Source organism: Monomorium pharaonis, chromosome 7 (genome assembly GCF_013373865.1).
Source record: "Monomorium pharaonis isolate MP-MQ-018 chromosome 7, ASM1337386v2, whole genome shotgun sequence".
NCBI lineage: Eukaryota > Metazoa > Arthropoda > Insecta > Hymenoptera > Formicidae > Monomorium > Monomorium pharaonis.
The window spans coordinates 8,042,760-8,056,771 of record NC_050473.1 but is presented as its reverse complement, the minus strand read 5'-3'; the positions used below and the strand labels follow the sequence as shown (position 1 = coordinate 8,056,771).

Sequence of the window (14,012 nt, the reverse complement as noted above, 5' to 3'; positions counted from 1 at the left end):
GATACTTTTAAATGTGAGCTTTTAATTTGCTTTGTAAGTGTGAATATTGTATATCGTATCGTGGTGTATTGTGAATCTCTTCAATGAGCTGTAATGTCAGATAGATAGTATTGCTTTTTCCACAAGATAAAAAGGCGAATGTTGTTACATCGTCAGTCACGTAGATCAAACGATAGAGCTGAACAATACTGTGACAGACAGCAAACGAATGCCACTTGATTCTTTTATCAGCATTCCACTTGTTATGAGTTTCGTTTATTGGTCTTAAAAATAGTAATAGAATTTTTGTTATATCTCCCTCTGATTGATATATCTTTTTTTTCTAGGATTTTATTTAAGTATAACCTTCATATTTTTAAATTACAAAAGGCTATATTTATTACTAAAAAGCATTTAAAAATGAATTATTTTTAATGGTATATTGTGTCAAAACATGACATATTATTAAAAAATTATTTACAAAAGAGAATCACAAAATATAATTAGAAACAAAAAACATAAATTTATGAAATTTAGAGTAGTAGACAGCTAACATTAGCACATTTCATTGTCATGATTTAAAGTAATTTTTATATAATTATATGGAAATTACACATGATTATTTGTAAAATCCTAATGTAAATTTATGAATAATTTAACGTATTAAATGTTAAGAGAATTTCCAACTAGAACATTTTCTTAAGTTAGGCAATTTACTGTGAATGTTAATAATTTATCGATGAAAGAAATTAGGGTAGCGCAGGTATACGTCAGCATGTTCGCATGGTACTCCTTGATTATTATACTTCTTGGCTCACTCATGTCCTGAAGGACTTCCTATTACAGGAAAGCTGGATAAAGTATCAGATTCGTGAATTTAAATAAGTGTTATGCTTCAATAATGGAAATCTCGCTTAAACGTACGGAAACTTTTCGTGTTCTTCAGAGGGAGCTGGCACCATTTGAGGTTCGTAACGAGCCTTGGCAGCAGAATTGCCGCGATCACAATGCAAAGGCGAAATCGTACGGGAAAAGTCCCTTTATCAAAGCTATATAGAGGGCCTTTCAGCGCATTAAGGTGGCCCGCGCCGTATTATCACTTTCAATTTATTCTTCTTTCCTCTTCTTGGCGATTTTCGTGAGCGAGATGTAAAGTCGAATCACCGCTGTCTGCTGTAATGGCAAATAAATGGCAAATGTCATTGGTAGAGTTTCAAAGAACGATATAATAGATTTATTTTCAATCAAATCGGCTCCTGAATTTTTATCTTATTTTTAACTTTCTTTTCTTTTTTTCTTCTCTTTTTTTCTCACACAACTTTGAGTAACATATAGCACAAAACAATTCTCTTTTTGAAAAAAGTTAATAGTTAATTTTTACAATTTTGGAACATCACACGTCTACATAACATTAGTGCACAATAATGCAGTAACTTTTTATAAATTTTGAATACATTTTATAGATTGCTTTTTCATTTTCGACAAAATTTACATTTAAATGTGTTTTTTCTACTTAATATAATGAAAGAACATATTTGTTTATGTAAATCTCGGTCTTTCATAATAGTGAAGAATGAATTAGATTTTTGCGAAAATATTTGACGTTACATAATATTTATATTATGCAAACATAAAATTATATCGAGTATATATTATCTATTGGTGTTTTTATCTGGCGAAGAGCCTTAATCTAAAAAATATAAAATACAAAGTTAATTAAATTTTAAAAAATTTTACATAAAAAAAATCAACAGATTTTGCATGCGTATGGAAATATTATTAATGAATTTTGTGCTTTTTTTTTATCTTCAAATCTTTTTTTAGACAAACATACTTTGTTCACATCTCACATCGAGAGATTATTTCTTTTATTTAAGCAAAATTCACTATACGTGTCGGATTTAAACGCAATTTAGATCCCAATGTCAAACTGTTTCCCTTCTTGTAGAGTAGATTTGATCCGCAAATACAGACGCCTGACAGGCTCGCAAGTCTTCGAATTACATTGGAAGGAATGTTCTCCAATTCAATGGGATGCTCGCACCTGGTTGGTGATTGATCCTTACCAAGCCATTCATTTAATAAATTAAATTACGCAGAGCTGACAGCAAAATCAATCATAAGCTTTTGGTTAGTGATCAATTTTATAACGTGAAAATTAAAATATATTAGCCCATCAGAATGCCATTTATATATACATTAAGTAATAAAAATCTTATTGTATCATCAATGTTTATCAGCTCAAAACTAATTGCATACATTATAATTCATTTTAGTTTACGAGATAATTAGTGCGTAAAAATTTGTTAATCTCCAGTGCTATAAAATATGCATTTTACCTATTTAAAATAAATCAAAATATATACATATTTAAAAAATGGCCATTACGTGTAACGCATTTGTTCATACTCGTATTATCACGCCATTGACAAGCAATGATAAAAGTGTTTTCGCGTACTTGGCAAAGTGAATAACGATCCAGCCAAGCAAAATCCCGGCGAAATTGCAAACAACAACGTAAAATGCGGCGAAACGAAATGACGTGGCGGACATTTCGCGTCGTTTAGATTACAAAATTTACATGCGACCTGCTGTGAAGTGGCTGCTTTACTTTATTACACACGTCGGTGATGTCATGCATTTCCCTCCCCGTGCACGGTAAGAAGTCTTTTTCATTCCCCTCACGACATCGGGATGCCTGTACGGCTTTGTTACCCCCGTCGCAAGATTAACGAGGTCTTACGCAAGGGAGGTTTGTTTGCTCGCCGCACACGGAGTTGATGGCAGCGTAACGAGACGTGTTAGCCGCCGTGCACATAAGACTGAGCCTTACGAGACGAGGCGGAAAAGTGGTCGCGTGGTAAGCGCGGACGAGCCGCGTGTCAGGTCAGTCTGTGCGATTTACAGAAGTCGCGGCAGCTTAGCGCCACGTTTTTCATTCAAAGGTGGGCTTTTACACTTTTTAACATCGCGATTACATAACGACATCTTCTCACTTTCAGAGAAATGCATACTTCTTTATGCACGCTATGAATAATCATTTCACGTTTCGCAATTGTCTTTATATTTAAATCGAGGCAGATTTAACTTACATGCAAAATGCAAGACACGTAAAAAGAAACGCAAAGGAAGAATTTAGCCAAAGAAGCTAAAATATAGAACCTAAAATATATTTTTAAAATAGCTAATGTAATTGCAGGGAGTTTATTTTATATTAGTTAAAATATAGATGTAATAGAAAAATATTCGTTGAAACCAAATTTAAGCTGAATCCATTGTACCATTATTTTTGCAATGAAAGTTAATATAGGATTTATAGTGAAGCTAATAAAGACATGTCACGACAAGAGTGAAAAATAGTATTATATATTTTATTCTATTCTACGTGATTTTTTATTTACGAGAAACATAGCAGACTTTACCAAGTCCGGTACGATATTTAATGAATAATCAACTGACTCGAAGTACGATTATGTAACGTCGTACATTTAGTACGGAAATATCCGAATTGTCGCTTTGCATTATACAGTTCTGTGCGTGCTAAACTTTCCACTTTACAATACGGCAATACTATCTCTCTGCTAACTGTGACATCTGTGTTCTCTCTTTACTTTAATGAAGAGTATATCGCAGTATTGACCAGCATGAATATTATATTAATATAGCATCGACACTTTGGATCAATAAAAGCTGGGAATTTTATGTAACGTATATCAGTTATGCTATTGCAAGAGAGTAGATATTTGTTGTATAAAAATCATAAATACAGAACGTGCATACATGTCTTGTGAACAATAACGCATCAACCTATTTTAGAAAAAATTCTTGTAAAATATATGAACAGAATTATAATTAAATCCAACAAACGTATTAAATTTACGAATTTTAAATTATAACTTTTAAATTGATAAATACTTCATAAATTAAACTGAATTTTATAATATATACAACAAACTTGAAAAATTTTCTGCAATCGCATTTTTAAATATAATATATATATATATATTGTTAAATTTATATATATATACGAATAATCAAGCAAGAATATTTAATAAATTTTATGAAAAAAATTTGTATCAAGGAAGTAAAAAAAATTATGAATCTAATATTCTACTTTTCCCATCTTTGGTAACTTTAAATACCAATATAACTGACAAAATAGAATGCAAAATCAACAAAAATTAAAATTATTCTCTTGAAAAGGGACCTTTTTATTAAATTCACTTAATATTTCAAAAATTAAAATATAAAAAACTCGTCTCTAATTAAAATTGCAAAGTAAAAAAAATGAGAGAAAGTTTTAATTACAGTTATGTAACATAATAATAATTAAAGAATTTTGTGCGATGAATAAATCTTCGCGCGTTTTGTACTTCTATAATTTTTCGTGTCAGGGCAGGTGATGAAAATGAGTGCAGAGTGCGTCGTAAATTCATGAAACAGCAAATATTTATTTAACAATTATAACGCGGGACCGAGAAGTGACCTGAGTTAAGCGTTTTTACCGTCATATATCACACTTGGGTTTCCTTGACGTCTTCAATGGTGTCCGTAACCGCCGTATGTACCGCCATGATGGTTATTACCGCCGGAGTTGTGGACGTGAGCAAAAAATCCTCCGTGCGGATCGGCGTGGTAGGTCACGGTCCTGATGTTACCGCCCGGTTCCTTGACGGTGTACTTGCCGACGACCTTTTTTCCTGGCGAACGAAAAACCGCTCTAGCACCAAATATCGCGATCGGTATATTACGGCGAATTTATTGCCCATAAATGCGCATTAATTGTTGAGAACTAAACACATCGGATGTGTCATCGATATTATGCACCGCTCCCGTCCGCATATCATATTACGTCAATACGCGACTATCGCCGCGATGTGTAATTAAAATGCGCGTCAAAGAGCAACGCCGTGTAATCTGATCCCATCATTTATTATCTTTAACTACCGACTGTACAAAAATTAAAAGGAAAAACGGGAGTTACGACGAAATAAAAAAAAAAAACACTCTGGCGATAAGTTTAAGCGCGCGGCTCTCCGCTCTTGGGTTATTGCGATTCAGAGTTGCGCTTTCGAGTATCCCTCCCCCTTCCCCCGCCACCAGAAGATCCGCCAGACGAACTTTTATCGAAATTTCTTAGAAACTTTCGGTAACATTTAGACCGCAGCATTTTCCGCGCTGTTGCACGAGCATCGTAAAAAATTCAACAACTCTTTGCATGATAACATAAATTTTAATAGGTTTGATGCTGAATATAATTTACGAAGTTCAATCTATCGTTAAAAAGACTGTACTGGAAATACAATGTTTAGTCGTGTATATTAAGTAATAACATTACGTTTCTTTTAATGAAAGGATGAAAAATTGACAGATTTTATATATACACGTATAAATGTAACAATTTTTATATGATTTCAACGATTAATTAACTGCAGTTATTCTTTGCTTACAAATAACATTACTTTTATAATTACAGTGCTGGTTCTTTAATGCTGTGTTCGTAAATGTCTGCCACTTGGATGTGCAATTTGATATGAAAATAATTTAGTTAGATCATCAAAAGTATTGCATAAAACGCTCAGATTGATTGCTAGAATGTCAAAATTTCTTTGTAGCATTATTCAAACGGTTTTTTTTTTTACTATTATTTTAAGAGTCCGATAAAATTATTTTCAATCTGTATCTAGCTAAAACTTTTTGGTTTAACAGTAAAGCCGTTCTTTTCACGTATAAATTAGGGATCTGGCTTACCATCTCTGTGTTCTTTTTGTCCATGATAATCGCCAGTGTGATGATCCTCGACTCCGTACGCAAACTCGTACTTGGGATGCGCGACGTAGTCTACATGATGATGGCCATGATTATCGTGGACAACTACCTCGTGTCCGGACCCTACGACCGGTCCATGAAAGTGCGCGAAACTGTGAGCGTGCCCTGCCAATCCACTTTGGATCGCTGCAAGGGCCAATATAGCCAATAACAGGATAAGCTGTCGACAAATTGTTGCTATTTACGTGTACTCCAAACCAAAGCACGAAACAAAGTTTGGAATTTTATAACTTAGAAGCATTTTATCTATAACTGATTGTAAGTGGGAGCTTTCTACTTTATGGATTACGAGAGGTCTGTGATAAACAAGTTATGATCTAATAAAAAGGCTTATCAGTTTAGAAGTCGAAAATATATAAAAGAAACATTAGTATATTAAAAATATATAAACTGGAAAAAAAAAGTTGAAAATACTTTACTCAAAACAAAAAAATGTGTTTTAACATTTATAAAAATGTAAAAAACTTTGTTCTCTATTATTTATGAACTATTATGTATATTAAAAATTAAATAGAATTAGAAACATACTATAGTTGAACTATAATGATTATTAATTACGAACATATCGAGCTCCGACGGATACACACCTTCGTGGCCATATTTCGTGGCCAATATTCGCACTGATTCCTAAATTGCGAATGATACTCTTGTCGGTACTGATGAAAGTTTATATAGCGCGCGCCAGCGTTTATTTTTGCCGAGAGAATTTCGCCACCATTATTTAGCGGACGTACAAAATGGGTCTCTGCGAATGACAAAAACACGACGTGAACCAATCGTTTTCCTATGCATAAGATTGGACACTCCTAGCGATGAAACGCCGCTATTGCGAACGGGCACGCATGTGAACGCCCGTCTCGTTGAAACAACGTTGAATCGATTTCGCTCTATCGATTGCGTTACGGAAGAGTTTTTTTTTTTCCAAAAGTCTCGAAACGGTTGGCTTTCATTGGCGATCGTAGCGGAGCATCGAAGCGCACAACGGCAATATTCGAATACGATAATGGACCATTCGAGACGTGAAGAAAAATAAATTAACTTTTTCAATATATATATTTAAATCTACATTTTTTTCAAGAGATCTAAATTTTCCTTGTTTCTACATTATAGAAAGTTTAGATCAGCTTTTGAAATAAATAATTGAAGATATTGAAAACGGATTAAATAACGGCAGGAGTTTACAATAAATTTATTTATTATTTTAATAATAGTATTACAGAGATTTTATATAACTCTTCAAAATATAGGAAAAGGGAGTTTATATAAGAATGAAATATTTACAAATACAGTAGATGGTTTTTAAATATTATTTTTATAAATATTGATCCCCTTTGTACAAATCAATTTTTATTGTGAAAAAGTACGAGTTTTTTATATGAAAGATTTACTCTGCAGATTTGCTTTAATAATAATCTTCATATCACAGAATAAATCATCACAATTACAGTTGTTACAATTAGATAAGTCTGATTTTAGAATTTGATTAAATAACGCGAGGCAATTATTTCGTTCGGATAAAAATGCCAATAACCGATAATTAAATTTTTACGGTAATTAAATCACGCGATTGCTATTAGTTTAATAAGTCACTGTCGTCTTCCAAATCGCAACGACTAGCTTCATTATCGGAAAATTTCGCTCGCGTCGCACGCTGTAACAATAACCTATTTACGTTACAAATGCGTTACACGTGTAACGCGCACCATAATGAAATTCAAGCACGCGATACGCTTGATATCAGAGATTTAACCTTCTCATCCGTAACTCCGTTGCCTCCGCGTCGGCGGAAAGGCAAAGTGAATGCGCGCGCGCGTTACGAGCATATTCGATGCGCCAAATAAAGTCGAGCTCTCCAATATCAACGAGGACGGGATCGGATCGATGCAACGGGCGAGACCGTTTCAATCACCGATTTCCATAAAAATCGGCAGATCAAGCTTTGATTACCGTTTTAAACAGCTGCGATCTCTGCGATTTTGCTAATTTACAGAAACAGTTGCAGGCGTGTGCAGTCTCTTTGTCGCGGAAAGTCCCGATGAGACCGTGTGCACTGAGTAGATTTCAGATTTAGGAATTTAGCTGTCTCTCGAGCAATCTCGTACCTGAAAAAGAGCAGCAGACTCGTACAGTCGACTCGTAATCCGTCCATTTGCTTTAGTAACGACCGTATCGATCCGTCGCTGGACGTCGCTTCGTGAATTTCGTGTTATCCATAGGGGAGCACGTCGCGTCGCACTAATGATATCCGGCTTATGTTCCCTTTGCACATAACTTAATTTAATTTGTTGCTTCATATTGTTACCCCGCTGATATTCGTGCTGATCTTGATTGATCGAGCGGCAAATGGATGGCGACAATTACCGACAATTATGTTTAATAAAGCGAAAAAGCGAAACAACAGGTTTAGTTAACGTTAAGTACACTTGGTTGCTCGATTTTAAACAGCAAGATAATTTAAAGCTTCAAAACAATCGTTGCAGACGTATTAAATAACGATTGACAGTAGCGAAAAATTAATCTAGCGTTTGTAATCTTTTTCCACATTAGCTTAAGGAGATATGATGAGAATAAAAATCAAGATCTACATATACTAGAGATATTATAGCAGGTATAAAGTATGATATTTATAGAGGTATAGAGTACATGTTATAAATATTAGTGTTTTATTTTTCTGAGTTATTAATTTTTCCATTATACACACAACTAATAGTAGCTGAAGATCTGATTGAACATTATGATAAAAATGACTATTCAAGATTTAAAAAAAAAAGAAGATTACATGGAGAGAATAAAATAACATTCTAAATAGCCAAAAAATAGTTTAAAAACATCGTGATGTATTAGTCGTTCGATGCATCTTTTATAAAATACAATGTATAAAATTCTAACTTAAATTTTTATTTTCCTAAAAACTACACGGTTTTAAAATTTTAATATAACATTTTATAATATTCTATATAATTTTTAGACAGATAGAAGCATTTTAATTTTTTTGATTATACTTAAAAAGAAAACAAATTAATCCTTTGTTTCCTTCGATCGAACGGCGCGAGTAATCATGTGTCTTAACTTACCGTCCTAATTAGAAGCGTATAGATAACAAGGATCTTGCAACAGATTAGTGATAGCACAACAGTAAGAGGCCCCAAGCAATATGTTTGGTATTACAGCGGCTTTGTAGGAGACAGTGAGTTATCGGATACGAGGATATCCATTTGCCGTCGTAAGGGCGAGAAATGACGGTGTACACGAATAGTTTCTAAATTATACCACGCCCTCATATTTTCTTCATAAAGTCACGCAAATTTGACATCATGCTTGTACACGCGTGACAATCTCGACGATCAGAAACAGTAGCATCTTCCACGCATTGCCTCACACAACCACTATAATCGACATGTGGGTGCGCAGCATTATCTAAGCTAACTATCAGTCTCATACGCAGATTAGCGTCCGCGTCCAAGATAGATTACGTCCGACCTTATCAACGTGACCTTATCAATCTGTTGAAATGTATTGTATTATCTTCCCTTCTCTTTACGGGGGGGGGGCGGCCCATTTTTATTCCTTATATTATAGAAATTTAATATTGAGTAAAGAGCGTGTCTAACAATAAAGCCCTAAAACATGTTAATATAGAGAAAAGTGATGTATCTTTGATCAATTTTCATATTCTTTATTATAAAAGTTTTATTTTGGTACATAAAAACAATTTTAAATTTTAAAATATTTTAACTATTGACATTGATATATATTTTTGTAGATTTAAATTGTTACTTTTTATATATTTTTTTTAACATTAGGAAAAGATCGAAATTCTGGTCAAAAATGCAACATAATGCTTCTCTGATTAATATATAAAAAATATATATACATAGAGTCAAAATAATTCCATGTTTTAATATTTTTCACATTTTGTAAAGTTTCATATAAAATAAATAAAAATAAATTCGAACACAAATAAAAATAAAAATAGATAATAGAATAATTACCAAAGTTAGTTTATTTTAATATATATTCACAAATAGTTTTCTAAAAAATAAAATGGTCTTAATTCGACTGTGGTATTTTACAAAAGTCATGATATCTCTTCTATATGTGGCGGGAACGTGAACGATGTCATTAACAGACTGCATTCCAGAATAGTGAAGGTTCAAAGAGAATACGGCATGTAAAGATTTATATAGCATCGCTTCTCGTGGTTCTTACTCAAACTGTTGCGGTTGATGAACAACATTCAAGTTGAAATCATATTCCTTGGACGGTGCAGCGAGCGCTAGTGGAACTATGCTAATAAGTCTTCCTGATTTTCGCGATCTTCAACGCGACAGTTTTAAGCGAATCTGAACGAAAGATACAGTGACGTGTAAAATTGGACGATGACGGGTGCATTCAGCGTACCCAGTCGGGTTTAGAAATGTAAAATTACGTATAAAATTTCCGTTGGAATCTTTCCATTTCTTTTAGGATGGTCTGTTTTTGCACGCGATATAATAACGTTCGCATATCTTGCAAAAGAAAATATAATTGTTAATACTTTTCAGTGATAAAATGTGATAATGTAAAGAATTTGTACCTATAACATTTTCATGTAATTGGAAAAAGAGAATAAAAAGAGGAAATTCTTGTAATAATATTATTTAGCTTATTTTGCATTACTACATTGATAGCAATAATCTAACCTGCTGTTGAAACCGAGGACAAGGATTATAAGCTCGGAAATGTTGCGAAATGTGAAACCCTGGGCTGTTCGCTCCGGGAAATTCAACGTTTCTATCTCAGCGCCGGTCCGTTCCTACAACACAGCTGTAGTCTCTCCGCTAAGAGAACTTAATAGAAATTGTCGAAGCGTTTGTGCAATGCGATTATCCGCGTTAGAAACCGGCGAGATTGGCGACGAAATTGGCGACGAAATTGGCAACGAAATTGGCAGGCCCCGGGTCAGTAACACAATGACCAACCGATCTCCTTATAGAATGACCAATCCCGTTCGCCGCGATTATTCGATCGTTCGAAATTTCGCTTCGGTTTCGTATTATCCTCGCCGCGCCACGTCGTTTTCCCTGTCGCGGTGAATTTTGTCGCTTCATCTTTCGAAGGTCCCGGACCACCACCACCACCGGTCGGTCTGTCGCGCATTGCTGACTCGAGAGGTCGGGAGGGTTATGCGGAAACGTGATCGGATAAAAACATGTTGCGGCGTGCTGATGAGAGAGATCGGCCAACTCGGTGCATTCGGTCAGCTGAAACCGGGCGAGAGCAACCCCCGCTCGTTTTGATGAAACGAGATCACGTGATTGCGGTAGCGGCCAGGAATGAATTCCAAAGGAGGGTCCACTTCTCGGAAATTAAGAAGTAGACCCTGATATTTCTACATTGATGCAACTTTGATAAAGAAATTATGCCGTGTACCTTGATAGTCGGATATTTTCTGACAAACTTGAAGTTTCTTTTCTCGTTGAAAATTTTTTCTTTGGTAATTCATGTAGCGCTTGCTATTAAAAATTATGAGGCATGCGAATTAAAGTTAAAAGCAGGTACACGTATTTGCATGTAATAATTAAAGTACGGATCATAAATTATGAAATAATTTTTTTATTGATATACAAACAATACGTGTAATATATCTATTCCATCTACATAATAATAATAAAATAATAATAATAATAAAAGAATAAAATATTCAACAACTTATAAGAGTATTATTTTTCAACAATACATGTAATTCACAAAATGTAAAAATAAGCATTTAACATATTGCCTACGATCGAGTTTGTACAGAATGCTGGCTCGCTTACAACGTTATTCTCGTTAGTCACTCTTAACTTTTTCATTAATTATTTTATTGATAATTGTTTATTAAAATATCTTAATTATCGGTATTTATCGTACGAGCTATCTGAACGATTATTTCTGCCGCGAGTTATAGATTTTGGCATAAAACTCGTCGTGAGGATCAGCGTAATATTTTACGCTCCTGACATTGCCACCAGGCTTATTGACATGATATTCGCCCTCTACATGCTTACCTGCGGTTCACATCATAATTAATATTCGCATATTTGATTGCAATCAATGATACCTAATGAGATCATATTCTTCTCTCTTTTCTTTATGGAGATTTATAAGAGAATATTGCAGAAAAGTCTTCTAAATACAATATTTAAAGTATGCAAAATTACAGAGAAAAATTTTTTTTTAATTACTGAATTAAAAAATTAAAATAATTTTTGATTTATAACATTCTGTTTAATATTTATCAGAGTAATGTAGCGTTTACTTATACGGAATGGAGATAAAAACGGTATTTGTATAATAGACTGAATGAAGATAGAAACTCGCGTATCTTTTTTCATACGTTCCAATTAAATTCACGTTTACGCAGGCAGTTACGCATTTCTCGAGTACGCCGTATCGGAACAGCTTTCCCGTAAGGTCCGTGCATTTCATTCGCCGGCTTTGCTGGCGTTTCCAACGAATGTGTAATAAACTCCTATGTAACCTCTCTCTTTCGTATCAGTCACAGTTAAATTTAACAGGCGCATACCGTACATGAACGAACACGAAGGGGACATTCGAGAGAAATTTTTGCGAGAGAAATACGCCAGAGAAATGACGGACGCGTATTTACAAGCCGCAACGCATCCGGGGGATAAGAAATGACTGTTGGCCCTTCCTAGATTCTAATTGAGAGCAGGGCCGGCTATCCAGTTACTCCGAGATTCTAATTAAGAGCGCGGGCTCGAATTGCATTTCGCTGCACCGCTGGCTCCGGATCAGTAATGCGCGATACATCTAGGGACGCTATATCGATGCTTCGTCAATAAGAGAACTGTTACACGTACGTGGTATTAAAAAGAAAGAGTGATGGTTTTGAAACTGACGTTTTTAGTAACAATCGGTAAAGAATATTCAGGAATCGTTTTTTATATCAATGAAATTAATAATATCAATTTTAGTGATCATTATTTGCAATTATTGGTGGCAGCAATAAAATTATTTTGTTTAAGAAGAAATTGTGTTGTCCTTACGCACCTATTGGTGTAACCGATAATAATATTGATGTAACGTAAGAGTTATAAGTGCTTTAGATGGAGAATATTCAGAATTATACTTTTCTACACTCTCTAAATTACATCAGTGAAAAATCACTGAAATCAGTAAAAATACACTGATTTCAGTGGTATACTTATAACTTGTCAATCAGTGAAATAAATACACTGATCTTTCAGTGATTATACGCTAATTCTGAAGTAAAAATTACTAAAAGTCCGTGAATACTCGCTAATTATCACAGTTATAAGTATACCACTGCAAATTAGTGAAAATACACTGATTACAATTTAGAGAGCATAAACTCCCCGTCACGGTGTTTCTTCTATCGAATATTTGTACTTGGGATGCGCCTTGTAATCGTGATGATGATGTCCGTGCTTATCTTTCTTGGCTATCTCCTCGTGATGGCCTGCCACTGCTCCGAAAAAATGATGATACGAGTAGGCGTGACCGCCATTGTGAACAGATCGCGATTTATATCCGCAATCTGTTTCTCGCTGTTGTCTATCTCTACAATTGATTTTATATGAGAGTATATTATATTTTCGGATTCTTCGAATAATTGATCGTAAACGTCCCGTCGAAATTTTTGTCCGAATTTAAGCCTCATTTCAAGCCGCAGTTTTCAACGCGCGAGAGTATCAAGATGAGATACTTTGCAGGGATCGATAAACCTTTCACCAATGCGCGTAATTGCCTGCTCGAGTGACCGATTCTATGAATTAAGCGAGAGACACTCACCCGCCGCATTTTCCTCGTACATCCCGAGGAAGCTCTTAACAACGACAGCGACGAAGACGACGCAGACAATCAATTCCTGCAAAGCGAGGGAGGAACATTCGAGCGTCGTGTAAGCGGTCGACAACGCCGCCCGTGAAGTACTGTTCGCTGTTAAAGGTAAATTGGTGGCCGCGAATAATTGGAAAAGTTAATCTCTTAAATCTAATCGAGGGAGAAAGAAAGAGAGAGAGAGGGGGGGAAGGGAGAGGGAGCAATGGAGTGAAAGAGGGACTAAAAACCGCGCAGAGGAAGCAAAATTCATTTTTCGACACGGCGTGTGGTGCGGCGTGTAGTAGAAAATTACCGAAAAAAAAGCCCTGCCATCATTCTTCCGTTCCGAATATGTGCGCCAGACCGGAGACGCTTTT

General features: G+C 34.9%; 1 protein-coding gene across 1 annotated transcript; it reads right to left on the bottom strand.

The window, feature by feature from the left end:
- Nucleotides 1–402: 402 nt before the first annotated feature.
- LOC105838853 lies at nucleotides 403–10,947 on the bottom strand. The gene is made up of 4 exons (XM_028195125.2): nucleotides 10,770–10,947; nucleotides 5,731–5,985; nucleotides 4,485–4,679; nucleotides 403–1,152 (listed from the first exon to the last, which is right to left on the bottom strand). The coding sequence occupies exons 1-3, from the start codon at nucleotides 10,945–10,947 to the stop codon at nucleotides 4,519–4,521; spliced, it is 594 nt and encodes a 197-aa protein (XP_028050926.2). The 3' UTR covers nucleotides 403–1,152; nucleotides 4,485–4,518.
- Between the last annotated feature and the right edge of the window lie 3,065 nt (nucleotides 10,948–14,012).